At 40.6% G+C, this 16936-nt stretch overlaps 1 protein-coding gene across 2 annotated transcripts in view; it reads right to left on the bottom strand.

Annotated features, from left to right (window-relative positions):
• dntt (deoxynucleotidyltransferase, terminal) overlaps positions 1-16936 on the bottom strand; it is a 93806-nt gene that overhangs the window by 33891 nt on the left and 42979 nt on the right. Inside the window, exons 8-10 of one of the 2 annotated variants that reach the window (XM_042502674.1) lie at positions 16830-16932; positions 4794-5042; positions 4273-4356 (exon numbers count right to left, since the gene is read on the bottom strand). In XM_042502674.1, coding sequence (XP_042358608.1) covers positions 4273-4356; positions 4794-5042; positions 16830-16932 — 436 coding nt within the window. The remainder of the gene's footprint in view (positions 1-4272; positions 4357-4793; positions 5043-16829; positions 16933-16936) is intronic. The other variant, XM_042502675.1, reaches the window with a different exon arrangement.

Raw genomic sequence — 16936 nt, 5'->3', positions numbered from 1 at the left:
GATCTACTTTTCTTCAGAGTGCTTGGCATACCTTCCTAACTCATCAAACTCAAAAAACACACAAGATTTCCGTAAGACTGAGTGAGTGTGTGAGTGTGTGTGTGTGTGTGTGTGTGTGTGTGTGATTTCCTCCTGTCCAGTCCAGTGCACGGATGGCTGCACTGTCAGCAAAGCCTGGCTCTGCCCTTGCATTTGAATAAACACCATCTGAGTTGGCTGCTTGTGTATAATATCTGTCAGGAAGCTGCCACCCCCGTGATCCCGCCGACTCTGACCTCTGTCCCCGGGGAGCTGCTGACGGGACGCTGCGGTGACAGGGTGTCTCCCCTGTCGATCCGCGGCGCTGATACGCCTTACACCCTTATCCCGCTCCACTCGCAACTCAAACGTCTTGCCGCTCTGCCCCATGCATTGGAAATGAGCTGAGGCCGCCTTACAGGATGCAATGAAGAGTCTCGAGGATGGGATAAACACGAGCTTCGGCGATGCCTGTCACAAAGATTGATGGTTCCCTGGATTTTTTGTTGTCGCCTTGTCAGTACTATAAACTTTTCCCTGCTGAATAATTGAGTCCTTCAGCTGAGGAGTTGTGTCAATCTTTTTTCAAGTTTACACTCACGCGCTCGTGCTTTCAGGAGTGTATCTCACTGCCTGATAGCTGTAAATCAGAGCGGTGTGGATAAAAGAAAACTGAGGTCCTGAAATTCCAGCGGAACATACAAATGACTCGGATTAAAAGCAAAAAGTGAAAGTGGCTCCATCAATCAGCACGTTTAAAACAAACTTGGTTTCAGTTTGCTAAATCCTATATTGCAGGATATTCAGACTCCCTGACTTGTTGCTCTCTGCACGGAAAATGTAAATCAGCAAATCAGAGCTGCACCCATTTTAAGCTAAAGCCTAAAAAAAGCACTCCTTGTAAATTACAAAGGTGTAATTTGGGCTGTACCCAAGTCACAATTGGAGTTCGTATCAGGCTATCCAATATAGATATTCAACTATTTGTTCCTTTTTTCCAAGTTTGATCATTTAAAGTTTAATTTCAGCGGGAAATTTCGGTTGACTTGTGACGTTCACGTAGCCAAATTAACCTCCCAAGCTAATGTGTGTTAACTAACTGCCAACAATGAAGCAGAAATGTGAAATAAAATCTTTTGCAGACACAATATAACAAACAAAAGTCAGACGTATTAAGTTGCTGGGAGCTTTAAATTTACCACTTCTAGGGAGAGAAAAGGATAACATTATCTCTGAGCCTGAACAGGCAAAGCCGGTGTCAGAGGTCAATATCAGAAAGACTCTTACTTGGACAGACGATACATTTTTGGTTGGAATAAAAATCAGACTGACGATATTTTAAAAGTCTGCTGATGTTAGAGTTTCATGTTGTGTGGATGACGCCTTACAGATAATGGGTTTAGTTTTCCATATCTCACGACCAAATGTTGTTATATTACATCAAGATGACGCTGGCATGAGAATACCAGAACGCCATCTGTCGACAAAGATTGAACTTTGGTCACTCAATGCCACAACCTTAGATAAACCAAATATCAACGTCTAACTAGGTGGACCCGCAGCTGTCTTAACCGGAGAGCAGCGTGAGAGCAAAGAGTGTTCACTTTGCAGCTACATCTGGGGACTGAACGTCTCTTTGCAGGTGGCAGAAGTCACTTCTTCTGCCAATATTTCAACAGACGATACTTTTTTCTTCATTTACCTGTTTCCTGATAGCCTTGCACCCACATTGTGTGCATGTTATTACTTTCGTTCAAACTGTACAAAAATAACTGCTGTACGCGCCCCCTGCCTCCAAGCTCATCAAACGTAATTTCAGAACTGACTGTCACATGTGGAAAAAGATTTCTCGGCATGGCTATGAGAAAGCTTCTGTGCCTTGACTACAGGTCTGACTCTGTCACACCAATTACTACCACCACTGCATGAGACCTTCAAGTCCCGGATAAAAACACACCTACCCACTGTTTTATCCCTCCTGAAGCCAATTATGTACATGATTCCAGCAAAGGCAACACGTTTCTAAACGAAAGCCTAATTAGCGCTGGCATTGCAGGCAAGCAAAGAGTTAATTGGTTATTAAATTGCATGAGTTATGGTGTAAATAGATTTTCTCTGCTTTACTGTGTGCCTTTATATCACTGTGTAAGGTAAGATGTGGTTTATTTAATTTGGAAATGTGTAAATGAACCTTGGACTCCCCAATGCAATTACCTTTACGTTAACAAGCTTGGTGCTTTCATATTTTGAAACATTAAGATGGATTTTGTTCACTCAACCTGCTCTGATGTACCCATGTATATGGTGCATGCATTTGTGAGTGTTTCTGATGGAGCATTGCTCTGCATCCAGCCCGCCAAAGCCTGCCCACCTCCCACTAAGCGCTGTGCTATAATTAAAAATGTTGTTCTTCTTCCAGTATCAACTTTCTGCTCACTCAGAGTTGAAACACATATTGCATTGAATAATTTGGGATAATTTGTGTAAGTTTTCGCATGCTGTGGTATTGCAACATGCCAGCCCTAATCTTTCCAAACCCTTAACCAAAGCTTTGGCAGTAATTCACTATCCAGATTCATAAGCGCATACTCAGAGGGGAGATGTAGCAAATCCCACCTCACAGTGTACCTCTGATCTAATGGCCTTTGCTCTCATTGCTTTCTGTCTCTGTCTCTGTCTCTGTCTCTCTCTCAGCTGAGGAGGAGTCTGTACTATTAAAGTTTTACTGGCAGTAACTTACAGAATAAAGCATTGTACTTGCGTCCTACCTCGGAATACTCTGGTAGGCCTCTGAAATGCCGACTACTGTGCATCTCTAAAGCTGTTTTGCAATTCAAATAAGTCTGGTCATGTTTCATTGGCTGTTCCTCTCCAGTTGGGGAAACAATTGACCATTAAGAGCTCAGCAGAGACCATCGAGAATGGGGCTGTCGGGACCACTCTCGAGAGGCCACAGCAGTCATGCGGCCAACAGTTGTAGCCTAGCTAGCTCTGTTGTTAGCTTTGAATTTGGGACTTGAGTGCAAAGATTTAAGACTTACTTGTGACCTGCAAGACAATGACTTGGTCCCACCTCTGGCAGACAGCCAACAGGACAAGTCAAAGTTTGTAAGTTTGCCATACTAACTTATAACACTGATGACATTCTTGCTGGCAAAATACCTCCACTAATAAAATCCATGCATTCTCACCACAGCTTTTCTAGTCATTTGACCACTCAAAGCGCTCACAGTACGAGTCACATTCAACCATTCATACACCAGTCATATACTGGTGGCCAAGGCTACCGTAAAGGGGCCCCCTGCTACTAAATTTAACATTCATACACAATCATACATCGACGACACAGCCATCGGGAGGAATTTGGGGTTTAGTATGTTGACCAAGAGTACTTCATTCCATTTTAGTCATGATTCGAGTGTGTTTTTCAGGAGTGGATGTAGTCATTTTGGGGTCCAAGAAAACATTGTTTTGTCTACTTTTCAATCTCAAACTGGAAATGTTGGTATTGGAGGTGGTTGAGGAAGTGACTTTGATTCTGCTGAGGCCTCAAAATGTTCTTGCTCTACTTACTCTAGCACAGGGGACGGAGCTATGTCATGGCAGGTGTATTGCTTATGACCAAAGAACGCACAGTGTCTGATGTAAAGTTGTGTCTATGAGCGGTTCTCAAAAAAGCTGCAAGCAGCAATACCACAGACGAAGCACCGTTCCAAACAAGCATGTTTTGAACAGGCATCGCACCTAGTACAACAAAGTTTTAAAATCTGATGAAATGGATGTTACGTTTGCATGAATATTAATGAAGTATATATATTGGAAAGTGGTTTGCATGCCTACAGAGGTTACAACTCCAGCAACACTTTTAGTATATAGAACAACTTCACTACTCTAAACAGCACTACTCTAAACATCTCAATGGCACAATGTAGTCAAGACAATAAAATACTGCATATTCTGGGTTATCAAGCTCAACACTTGAGTCTTACCTGCCTTTATATGACAATGTGGCTTTTAAAACTTGTTGGGCCATTGCAAGTTAAACCACGAGTTCTCTCGATTTCTTTCGCCTTACAAGTCTACAATGGATGAGTTTTTGGCACGAAATTGCTACGCAAAATGGAAAACTGCAAGTCCATCTAATAGCATATATCATATGTCAGAAACTAGCATAAATATAATGGAATAAATCTGACTTTTTGCACCTTTTTGAATGAGTTCCAGATGTTGTGTATCAAATGTTGTGCTCGGTACCTTGGTTTTGTCGTACAGGGCGTGGTTGTCCAAAAGCATGTGCCGCTTCACTTGAGCAAACCTCCTCAGGTCTCTCTCAAACTGCTGTGGATGAAAAGAATCAACAGTCTAAAACCAAATATATGATTCACTTCTCTGCTTTTATGGCATTGAAAGCAAAAAGGTATGCCTGAATGCATTTTTTCCTCCTGAAGGATTTTATGTCTATTTATGCCATGACAAAGAGGGCACTTCACATCAGATGTTTTTATCTAATATTATGTACTGACTTTTTTACCTTCAAATTTCTTTGAAGGTGCTTCTGTTGTCTAAAATGTCTCCTTAGAGCCAGAATCCCACAGACTACCGAGACCTTGATGTAGTTCTTGTAACTAAGCAACATTTCATTACATGGTGGTGCCACACAAGAAATGATTGTTTATGAACTACAGTAACTTTTACATATTTCTTTTATCTAGCCATGGATTCCACCTGCAGTTACTGTTCACTGTCACATAATCTGTATAATCTTCATACTGTACCCTGGAGCCGGTCCAGCCTAGGAGAGCGTAGGCATAACGATCCACAGGTGGCGACACCAAGTCCACGCGCACTGCCCTCCAGCCCCTGCTGTCTCCCTCAGCGATGTGGAGACCTCCCTCTACTCGGCTGCCTTCCAGCCGCAGGATCAGGAAGCACTTTGCAAAATGGTCCATGGCGTCAAACCTTTGGCTGGGAAGCTTCGATATATCAAAGGTGGAGGCCTGGTATTCACAGTACAGCAGAATGCCCTGGTGAGGAGAGGAGAAAAAAAAACTCAAGACACATTTACAAATACTGAAAAACATAATTAATTTGTGAATGTTTAACATGGTTTTCCCACATAAAAAGTTTTAAAAAAAATAAATTAATTAAAAAAAAAGCTCTGAAGTTTATTTGTAGGCCAATGCTGACATGGCCCTGCTTCCCTCATTAAAAAGCCACTGGGGTTTTCCATTTGATTTCAGATTTGTGCAGAAAATAAGTTCTGTGACAAACTCAAGATTATCATACTTACACGTTTTGTTCAGCAAGATAATCTTCACAAATGAGCACGACCTTTATGATTTTTAAAACCGAAATGCCATCACTAGAAGTAAGAGCCTAACTTTAAACTATAAACAAACTGCACTGCAGCCACATGATTAAACATTCCTACCACAACAAAGATGTAAAGCCGCGTCCAGTGTGATGATGTTCTGGAGTCTCATTTCGCCACTTGTTAGCAAACACCTTTTTTTATGACACATAAGGACTTTAACATTAAAGTCTTTGGGGTATTTACTGACAATTTTTTATATCGTAGAACAAAACGTGAAAGTCTCTTAAGCTTGTGTTAACCACAGACCTTATTTCAGGCATCTAACATACAAACAATTCAAAAAACCCATTAAGTTCAAGACAAGAATACCAGGAGTGCAAAAATGCCAACTCAATTCTGAGTTTTAGGACTCATCAAGATACCTAGCTTTAGCATGAGAGGTAACATCAGAGAGACTCAGCAATACATGTTTAAAGCTTCAGTCAGATCCAGACTCAGATGAGGAGTCTGTTGTGCACCAAAATCTACTACTAGCAGACATCACAGGCAAATATAGTTCTTTTCTTTGTTTTTGTTGTTTGTTAGCTTAAAACTTGCAGAGGCTGACAAAGTGCAGTTGTGAAAGATACAATTACATCTGCTACAATGTCACATTGAGTTCACATCAATCTGATCTATTCAAGACATTTTTGTTTTGTTTTTTCTTTGACCTGACAGAGATCCAAGCTGGATGGAAACATTGAATAAACTTGTCTAGCGTGGAGTAAGTGTGCAGGCGTTGCCTTTTACTCCAATTTGTAAAAAATGATCATTTAGGCTATGTTGACTGGGTTTCATAAATCTTTTTTCTTTATTAAACACTTGCTTCTACTATATAGGCTGTTAATCTTGTTTGTCCAAGACAAGCATCAGTCCACACTTCACAATTCTCTACAACCAACCAAATAATAACAACGTTATTTGTAGCACTTACAGATTAAATAGAAACATGAATTTAAGTAAAAGCTATGCAATTAAAAATATGAAAAGGCCATTTTGCATGGGTCTTGGCGAGCGACTACAAGTAGGCCAGCAGCAGCAGCCAGGGGCCCTGACAGTAAAAACCCGGTCACCTTTCATCTTTAGCCCAGACTTCAGAGCAGCCAATAACATCCCTACTGTAACTGAAGATCAGAGCCTCCGCAATGGCTCATGGAAGGTTAAAAGTGGAGGAGTATAATCTGTAAGCAAGGTGCTGATGAGCCTCTACTTTATTCATTAATTCCAAAATTGACACCAAAGTGAGAATGCCACATTGGGGGTTATGTGGTCTTGCAATGAGGATTTTACCAGACCTGACTCATGCCTTATTAGCATTATGGTAATCAAGATGGGAGAGTATCAGAAGCCTGAGTGATTATTTCACTTACTGGCAGGAACCATTTAATGTTTTAATTTATATTTAAAACAGACTCAATTACTGGAATACTGACTGAGGTTTAAACTTGGATCAAAAAGCACAGTTACCATAAAATGTTTAAATTAATGGCTTGAAGTTACAGTGGCTGTTAAAGGAACCATCTGATTCACTTTTGTCCAGGCAATTAAAACAACTTTTCTATTGTCACAGATAATAGAGAAGTTCAGTCCCTTACATCTGCCAAAAAAGTGATGTCAATATATTAAAGTAAAAGTTTTTACTGGAAGAACTGTTTGAGTATTGTCGGTGTGGTGGTGTCTGGCAGACAAGGACGACTGTGACTTGCTCCCACAGTCTGACCTAGAACTGAGTCATTAAATACACCACAGTCACTTTTTCTGCTGTTTGACAAGAAGGATGAGAGTCCAGCCACAGAGAAAGCAGCCCCTTAGTTAAAGCACAGTGAAAAAAACTGGGATCATTAGTGGCCTAATGTCATAATAGCATGGCAACTCCCTGTTTTTGAACTCATCATGATATCATTTAAAACAAATTGTTTCAGTATTGTGGTTCTTACAGAAAACTGAAAAAAAAATCTTACAAAATGTTATTGCATTCTATGAGCACAGATTTTTTTTTTAAACCTGGATATGTTGGAGATTAAAGGCAGCTTAGAAACAGGCCTGAAGGTGTTGAAAATGGGTGAGTCAGTGAGTCAAGGTTATGTTTCTTTAAACAAAGTTGGATATTTGCCATCTTAAAATGCTAAACAAGGGATTATCTGTTGAGGATCGATAGTGGACTGGTCGTCTGATTTGTGGTTCATTTTTTATAAATCTTCTTTGGGTGACAATGTAAATGCAAGGTTTGTGTAAATCCCAAAAACCATGACAATGTAACATCATAAGAAATCATTTTTATCTCAAGCACAAGTAAGGGGCTGTCTCACAGAAATAGCATACTGATAGAAAAAATAATTTGTTAAGCAACATTAAATAAAACAGATCACAGATTACTATCGATATATTTTGACTCTGGTAGAGCAACTCATTACAGTTTGCATGATTGAGCCGTTTTGGACAAATGAGAAACATTTGCTCCTTTTATCACTTACTAACTAATGGGTAAAATTAGCCGTCCCTGGGAAAACCCTAAAACAGCTAGAAATGTTATCAGCAACAGTAATAAAATTCTTAAAGTACTTGTAAATTGACATCAGCACAGCATTGACAAATATGACTGTATCTCATAAATTGTTGTTTTCTTTGTGATTACAAACTAAATACCATTTACTGAACAAAGATCATGAAACTGAAACATAAAACACACTTTAATGCCTGAACTATCCTAAAATGTAGCATTTTAAACTAACAGCAAAGTGAATGTTTTGTTTTGTTCCCACAGAAAGACATTTGGCAGTCATGTGACGAGGATGCAAGCCAATAGAGAGGAGTATTCAAAAAAAAGGCATTTCACAATTTAAGAGCTAATGTGAAACTGATGTGTTTATCATTGTGGATCAAGGTAGGTATTACACATTTTGATGTGAGACTGGGCTGGAAGATCTCCTCACAGCACTTTTTTGTATGCTTTGTCCAAATGTTTGTGTTTTACAGATCACAAAGTAACTGATGTTGAAATCAAGAGAAAAGCCAACTTGATTGTTTAAATTAATCTCTTTTTTTTAATACACTAAATTTTGTCTTGGCTTGGTTCAGAGGTAGCCACAGAGCTTTGGGTACCATTAAAAGGACATGGGGCAGTGTGTGAACATGTGCTCAGACTTGTCATCAGTGTAATATGAGCCCAGAGTGGCGAAAAAAAAGGGGATGGCTGAAGATCCAATAGAGAGACGAGCCTCCAGTCAGCCATAGTATGGCTGCAGCCCATTCCCTGGTAAATGGTTCCACTCCTTAGATAATGGAAATCCTTGCCAAGTAAGATGTCAGTGTGTTGAAGAGAAGAGAAGCAGAGAGGGTCACTATCGAGAAACAAGGCCGTGAGTGTAGAAAAGAGTGAAATGGAGTGAGTGCGAGATAGTTAGAGAATAAACCTGTAAGAGAAAGTGAGGAATAGGTGGACGGGTAGATAGCCAGAAAGACAGAAACGCAGAGGGCGGGAGAAAAAAAAAGGACAGAGAGACTGTGAATTGATTTCCTCTGAGCCCCGGCCTGGCTGATTGTGCCTCTCCCTGGATGCAGGAGTGTTAAGGCGATTAAGATTACAAATTGTCAATTTAATTCCAGCGCCAGGCGTAATTGTTGGGATACCGCTCTCCTCTCACTGGCCATAAATCTGCCGCACTCTCCTTAAAGAGCAATAATTGGGGAGGCGAGTACAGCGAGGAGCCACTCTGCCCGTCCAGCCAATGACTGAGGTTAATCACAAAGCATTAAACACCTAGTCAGCATAGCCCGAGTAGCTGCTGCTAAACAGTTCTGCCTGACCGCTGAAAGATATCAGATGTGGACTCTGCACAAGGCACTGAGAAAGGAGGTAGCAAGAAATCCAAGGTGGTGAAAACATGAGCGACACAGAAAGCACATCTTAAAGAAATCGCCAGCCGCCCCCTCACTTTTCCACCTCTAATCATCTTCGGGGTGGACTCGTTTGTCGCGCAATTGCAGGCAAAAAAAATTCTTGATTTCAGCCTCCGCCGCACCCCTGGACCGCTCCGCCTCTGCAATTACAGATAACCATTCACCTTCCAATAATAGGCAGGGAGAGGGATCCTTAAAGTCCCCCTTTAGTAATAGCTTAGCTAAAGGCAGTGACAGTCCCCACTTAGATAATGAGGCCGGAATGACAGCATAAAAGCACTTAAACACTGACTAATCTGAAATTAAAATCCCTGCGAGCCACACTTGAGACAAGTTGTGGGAGAAGGTCTGCAACCCATCTCATGCACGAGGGCCTCAAATGTAGGTCACGTCTTATTCCGGCAGCTTTTCAGCTCTCTCCTGGCGGTGTGTTTCTTTAAGCCTTGAATCATTTTGATGCCTTTGGAGGAAAGTATTAATGAGTTATGGTGACAGTCGCACGGGCCGTTAAGCACCTGAATACGGACGCCCTTTGTTCAATGAGGTTTGCGGCCCTCCTGCCTACACACACACACACACACACACACTGTAGTCGTAGCCTCTTTTTTTCTACTCCTTCTCTTTTTCTGTGATACACACACACTCACAAATCCGGCATAAAAACAGGATGTCATGAAGTTCCCCGTCTCAGCATCGCTAGGGGCTGTTTAGCCCAATAGCGCTCTGTAATCATCTCCCACGCAGCAGGTAATGTCAGCGAGCATCTGAGAGTAAGCTTATTCCACCAGAACTGTTTACAGAGGGAATTACAGAGGAGGACAGCGGGAAGATAATCTTTCCCCAAAGCTTTGCCTCGGAGCGCTTGAGAAAAACAGTAAAGGGACTTTTGATATTGTAACAAAAAAACTGTTTTTTTTTTCTATTTGATTATTTACTCTGGGTCTTTGCTTGAGAGGGTGCGGGTAACGGTCGCAGCGGCCACCTGCATCCAGAGGACGATGATGTCAAGGATGCGAGGAGCTCTGATCTCATCTCGCAATCTCTCTGACTCACAGAGAGGGACTTCAAACCCTGCCTTCAAGTCGCAGATTAGCGCGCGTTAGCCAGGGCCGTTTGAACTGCGCTTTCGACTTTGATTCGGAGCTTCGGTGGAATGAAAGAGACTGATGGCTGAAATTAAAGTGCGGCAGTTTGTGTGTGTGTCCTCTCAATGTCAGTCAAAGTAGCCTTTAGTGCTGGGATTTTATTTAGGTCTCAAAGTGACGAACTCTATGTGACTGCAAAATAACCTCGGCCATACGGGCAGCGAATCACTTATTCAACCGAGGGGAGAACTCGCCGATCCCTAACCACATCGGCTCACACCAAATGCAGAACAATAAGAGCTGAATGGCATTATAATGGTGGCGATGCACAAAGAGCTCAGCCTTCAGAAAGCAGCACTTATACAGTATTTAGAGACAGAGATGATAGATGGATGGAGGATGAAACATGGCCCTCTCCGTCTCTCTGTTGCAATTACCAGGGCCAAGCTGAATCTCATCTGTCTGCCACGGAAGCACGGAGGCTGACCTTGCCTCTGCCCCCAAGTTATGCTTTCAGAATATCAGCAGGAGGAGGGAGGAGGGGGGGGTGGGAGAAAAAAAAATGATGAACCCGTTTTTACAAGGACGTTTCTAGATAGATGTATTTTTAACTCCCTGCAGGCTGAGGAGGGGGTGCCTGTGATATTAGGCCTGAGTGAAGACACGTGGGTCCCCGGGGGCTTGATTGCAGATGACAAGGTTACACGACTTAAAGTCAACCTCTGCTACCTCCACTTAATCACTGTCTCTTGTGTCCTCGTCCCCCCAGGCCGGTCCCCTCTGCATCCCCTTTCCATCCTGCCGAGAAGAAAGCTTCCGGTCGGATCGCGCCGTCCCTTCTTCTGGCTCTTAAAGCCTTTTTAACACCTGCCCTTACTTGCCTAATTCACTGTCTCACATCCATTCCACCTTATCCTCAGCACCTTCATACGTGCTTTCGCACCTTCGCCTCCTTCTCTGCCTGAGCGTAAGTGGCTGCAAGAGGTGAGAGCTCCCCCGCGATAACGTATAGAAAGTAGGAGGTAATTATCAGCTGGATGGACCGCTGAAGGAGTAGAGGCATGTGGAGGTGTGGATGGAAGAGGGACGGAGGGATTTATTTTTAAACCCAGTGATGACAAAAAGAAGCCGACAGCTAGACTAGACAGAGTGGTCCTGCTCTTCATCAAATACTTGTCTCCTCTCATGACCCTCTCCAACTACGCATTTATCTGAGGCAGGAAACTGTGTTGACAAATCCTCTCCCTTTTTTATTTTTTTTTTTTACAGAATGTCATGTACTGTACAGTCTTTGTAGGTGATATTGTCCATGATGTATCTGCACTGGACTTTGACGATCTGGTTTTGATGCTGCATGTTTTGTCTTCATGCTCAGTGCAAAGATATCAACTAATTGTAAGACATTAATAGGGGATTTAGTTAGGCCTGGTTCACACTGCATTGATATGCTTGAAAAATGTGGCTTTTTCTTTGTGTTTTGGCCTGTTGTCCACATGCAAACTGAGTTTTAGGTCAGTGAAAATGCACCAGAGTGTGTGCCATTATCACCTTTGTGAGGCTTCATAAATGAGGCAACATTGTGTGCAATGGCAGATGTAGCCAAAATAGAGCTGGCTCGAACCTTGCTAACCAGTTATTTTGCATGTTTAGGCTAGAGATGGACATGAGTACCCGAGTGATGGTATGGATGCCAGTATTCATTCAATGTATGGAGTGCTTGCTGTCACCACCTCCACATGTGAAAGTGAAGCCAAAACCAAGTGGCAACCTCAGAATCTGAAAAATGAAGCCAATGCAAAGTGCCAAAAACTGCTTGAGGCTGCTCCAATCCCTGTAGACCCCCATGGTAAAGCACCCAACTTTATAATAAAATGTATTAAAAAAATAAGTAAAATCTTATTTTATTTTACAGCTGCAGTCGCTCTCTCTCTGTCTTTTCTCTCTCTCTCTGAGTTTAACGACAGATCTGAGTCGTTTCTGTGTCAGTTTGAGTTTGTTGGGACCGTTAAACGGCTTGGCGTGGGATGTTAACCACTGTTAGTGTGTTAATTTGTTCTTACCAGGCAGGAGTTGAAATGACAGCGGCTCGGGAGACAGTCCTTTAGCGCTGCGTCTAACATGTGTAACATTAACAGCTGCAGCATAACGACAGCTGATTTATGTTATGTTAACTCTTAATTGAGGACTAGTTCAGATAATGAATTCAAATTTGCATTTGTTTTCTGCTGTTGTTAAATGTATGCTACTATTCTAGATTAGATTAGATTTAGATCTATTTTTTGCAAGTATGCTATAATAATTTAATGCAAGTACTTGAATATATAAATTATCTAAAATGCTCTTCCTTAATTTGAAGGGAGTCATGGAGTCATAAAGTCAGCGGCTGGCTGCTGGCAGCTAACAGCGCTAACAATAGCAACAGCACTGACAAAGCTAACAACATTACACTTCCGCAATGACGCCGTCCCATTAACAGCAGTAACTGCCATCTGTGCTCAGAGCAGAACAACGCCAATTAGTTAGCCAATGGGATACACACACAGAGACTCACATGGACTAACACGCACAAACAGCCATACCAACAAAACTATATCTTAATACAATGCAAACATCCCATATTTGCAATGATCTCTCAATGATTCAATGTGGTCATAAAATGATCCCTTCGTGGTGCGACTATACTGTAAGTATTTGGGGTCTGGGGAAATCCACAGTTCTTGTTCTGCGCAAGTTTCTTTTTAAAGTCCAGGCTACACAGGAGCCATTCTGTCAGTTGTCCATCTCTCTGAACTGTCGGCCTTCTATTCTAATCAATACAGCTGTCTAGACAGTCACGAATAGCTCACATGTATTTTCTATCATTTAATGGTCATTCAATGGACGGAGCTCTGTTGGTCGAGGCATGTTGCTTCAGGTTCCAGTGAGAAAATGAAATCCAGTTAGAGAAACAGAGAAATCAGACTGAAAGCTCATCAGATGCTAAAACACTGAACAGTGGGTTATAATACAAGGACATGATTTCACAACTCAGGAATTTGCAACAAAGTTTTTTTTCTGTAGGGTATTGCTTTACTAAGGTTCATGTTTCATGGCCATAGACAGAGGAGGAATGTTTACAGCAACCCTCAACTCTTTCAATGTCACCTCACTGTTCTGCGAAAACTACTACATACCTCTAAGACTTACAGTCCTGGTTTCAGATAATCCATTGTAATGCAGAGTGAAATGAAGTAAATATGGTAAATCTTTGGTAATCTATGGTAGATCTTTTTCAGAGCAGACGTGGACTTTTCACACAAAGGTATACTAAAGTTATTAATTATTGCATTGCATTTCAATAATTATTGGATCATGGTCTAATAGCTCCACCTGTGCTTTTCCTTTCCTTGCCATGGCAATTCCAAATGCCTGCTGTGAATGTTAGATATATATATATATATATTTAACGAAGGTGTTGTTAGCAATGTAAAGTACAAAACAGACATATTTCTGACAGGAAAAAAAAAAGAGTAACAATGCACATCAAGCAAACACATCAGTCAGAGCCTATCTTGCTCTCTGGTTCACCCTAAATACAGCAGACGAGCCTTTTGTCTTTTGTGTGAAAAAACTCTGTCAGATACAAGAAAAAGACGGCATGAGAGAAAAAGAACCACCGCTCTAAAGTCTGCCTATCCTCAAAAGTCTCAAATAGCAAGGTCGTTATTCATGGATAAAAAACAACCATTAACATTTTATTTTCATCAAAAATATTACATCTTTACTTCTGATTTATGCTCGCTGGTTAACTCTCTGCACATCTAATCAATGTTTATATAAATGAAGTTACAGAGGTTAGAGTGACTTGGCTATTACCTTCCATGCACACAAGAAATCTTTTCAGACCAACAGACTTTTTTCCCCTCGTCTTTAAATGTAAACGGTGCTGTTGTTGGATTTTCCACTCTCATACAGTCTTGTAAAGTCGTAAAGATGAACAAGGTAAAAGTGGTGGGTGTAAAAATGAACATGCCGGACTTCTGTTTGCACGATTGTGATTAAAACCTCAGTTTAATGTAATTAGGTAAATGTGTTTTCATGCGCTAAGTTTTAATCTCACACTTCTGGAGCACATTGATATTTGTCACACAAGTGTGATATTAGCAGCAAATAATTGTCATCATTTGAGTACAGCCAATAATTAAACCATTATGTGTAGGTAAACACAGTCTGCCATTAACATAGCCTGTCACTGTGTTTTATCTCTCGCTCGCACATTTCCTCACTTGGTACTCGCTTTCTCTCTGCTTTAATCAGACGCTATCTGTCTGTCTGTCTGTCTGTCTGTTTCTCTTCTACACTCATCTTCTCTTTTTCTTCGCTCCTTTTTTTTTTTCAATAGAAGGATCCATTTTCCATTAAGGAGTCTCCAGAGCTGCTGATGGTCCTTGAAAACCCAACTATTAGTCCTTAAAGTGGGCACTACTATTTCTCTTTTACCTGAATCGCTCCCTTTTTTCCCCAGTCTCTTCCCATTAAAGGCAACTAACTCAGGCAAAACCTGCTGTAAGTTTCCAAGGACAGTTCTGAGTGATGGAAAAACCTCTTATTATTAAAACACGCTACATGCACTACAGTCAGAGATGTATCCTTCAGACATGAAATGCTATAAATTCTTCAGATTTTGCTTATAGAAAATCTTAGAGTGTCCTATAGTGACAAGGAATGTCAAGGGAACACATCTGTTATAACTATAGTATGTATGTATGTATATTTTTTGGAGTATCTGTACTTAATTTGAGTTTTTATATTTCTGTCAACTTTTATTCTCTTATATATCCTAAATAAAATGTGTACTTTTGCTCTAATATATTCTCCCAAAGCATCTTAGTTACTTACTATAAAATAGAGAGGGAAATGAACAAGGGAGGAGGGAGAGAATGGGAGAGAAGGAAGAACTATATTTTGTTCTTTAAATCCTTTGAGTTGTAAAAAAAGACTTGTAAGTAATGTACGCTCTGCTTTTACGTTGGAGCATGTTACAAAAACACAAACTTTATAATCCTTTGAACAAGTACATAACATCATAACATTCATTTTGATACCTAAGTACAGTAAAAATCAGACACATTGACACTTTTACTCGAGTAATATTCTAATAGGTGACTTTAACTTCTAGGGAGGTCATTTTTTGAGGTCATTGTCGTAAGACATTTGTATGTTTACTCAAGTATGGCTTTCAGGAACTTCAACCACCACCAGCAATGTCTGACCCAAGAGAAATCCTCCGAAGCCGAATGTACCTTAAACTGCAGTAGTTCAAATAGCCACTTCAGGCTGGTTCCAAAACAGTGAATCACCATAGACCCCCATGTTAAAATGTCCATCTTTTAACAGAAATAAACATGTTTACAGCCTGGTACAAAAACAGGTTTTGTCTATAGCTAAATGTAACATTCATGAAAACTGTATAGGGGGTAAATTTTTACATAATTTTCCGGTTTACATTTTGTTAAGAGCAAAAGTTACTAAGTTACTAAGTTATCTAAGAGCAGGGCTGCTTGAGTAACAGGCCACCCACAAGGCATTGCTACAGACTATTATACAGATCCACCATCTTTCATCCACAGCCTCAATCTCTTGTCCAAATATGGTCACTTCTGGCTCAAAAAAAGCTATGCCCATAATTTATACACTCTATGGCCTGACTGGCTCCTGCGCATTATAATGCAATCAAATATCACAGCTCTACAATAAATATTACCTTATGAGATTTGTCGGTTCAACTCCATAGTAATTCTTGCGGCTATAGTCTGTGGTTATGTTGCACAGGATTGCATTATTTTGTAAAATTGAATTCATGTTATTGTGTCCACCTTCAATACACTGTCTGCTGTATCTTCTTCAATTTAAACAGAACGGTGGGACATAGGCTAGGTTTAATTAAAAAGAGACTGCTTATGCATTTGGAAACACAGATAGCCAGATGGACCCTAAAGTTTTGTTCTCTTAAAACTCTATACAACTTTCAATAATTTAAATTAAATGAAAAGTGTTGTTCAAACTGTGTTCTCAACTCCTACTTATTACGATGCTCCACTCGAGCACTCCAAAAACACAGGTTTTCAAGCAGATATCCTAAAGTGCTGTGTTTGGTCTATTATTTTATCCACAGAGGTCTGCCTTTGTGTTTACTTTAGTCTATAATAATGTTATTCAGGAGATATTTCTCCAAAATATATTTAAGTAATTTTGACTTGAACCAATATTGCCTACTAATTATATAAATTGTAGGGAAGGCACAAAATTGTAATCATAACTGCTGGCTCAACATCCTTATTACTACCATTACAGTAGAAACTGACAATTTTTCAACCCATCATTCTAAGGCAATTACATTATGCAATCAATATTTAATTAATAAAGATAAGTAACAGCAAAAAATGTTCTATTTCCACTGTAATGCCCCCCAAAAAAGTAAACAATAAACTTACTTGCTTTTTCAGTTCATCAATAACTTCGTTTAGCAGATTCTCCTCCATGCCCAACTCAGTTGTGGTCACGATAAAGTCCACGTCGTGGCCAAACTCCTTTCCCCTGG

The sequence above is a fragment of the Plectropomus leopardus genome, chromosome 15 (assembly GCF_008729295.1).
Source record: "Plectropomus leopardus isolate mb chromosome 15, YSFRI_Pleo_2.0, whole genome shotgun sequence".
NCBI lineage: Eukaryota > Metazoa > Chordata > Actinopteri > Perciformes > Serranidae > Plectropomus > Plectropomus leopardus.
Note: the sequence above shows the minus strand (reverse complement) of the source record. Positions and strands in the feature narration are given on the sequence as shown.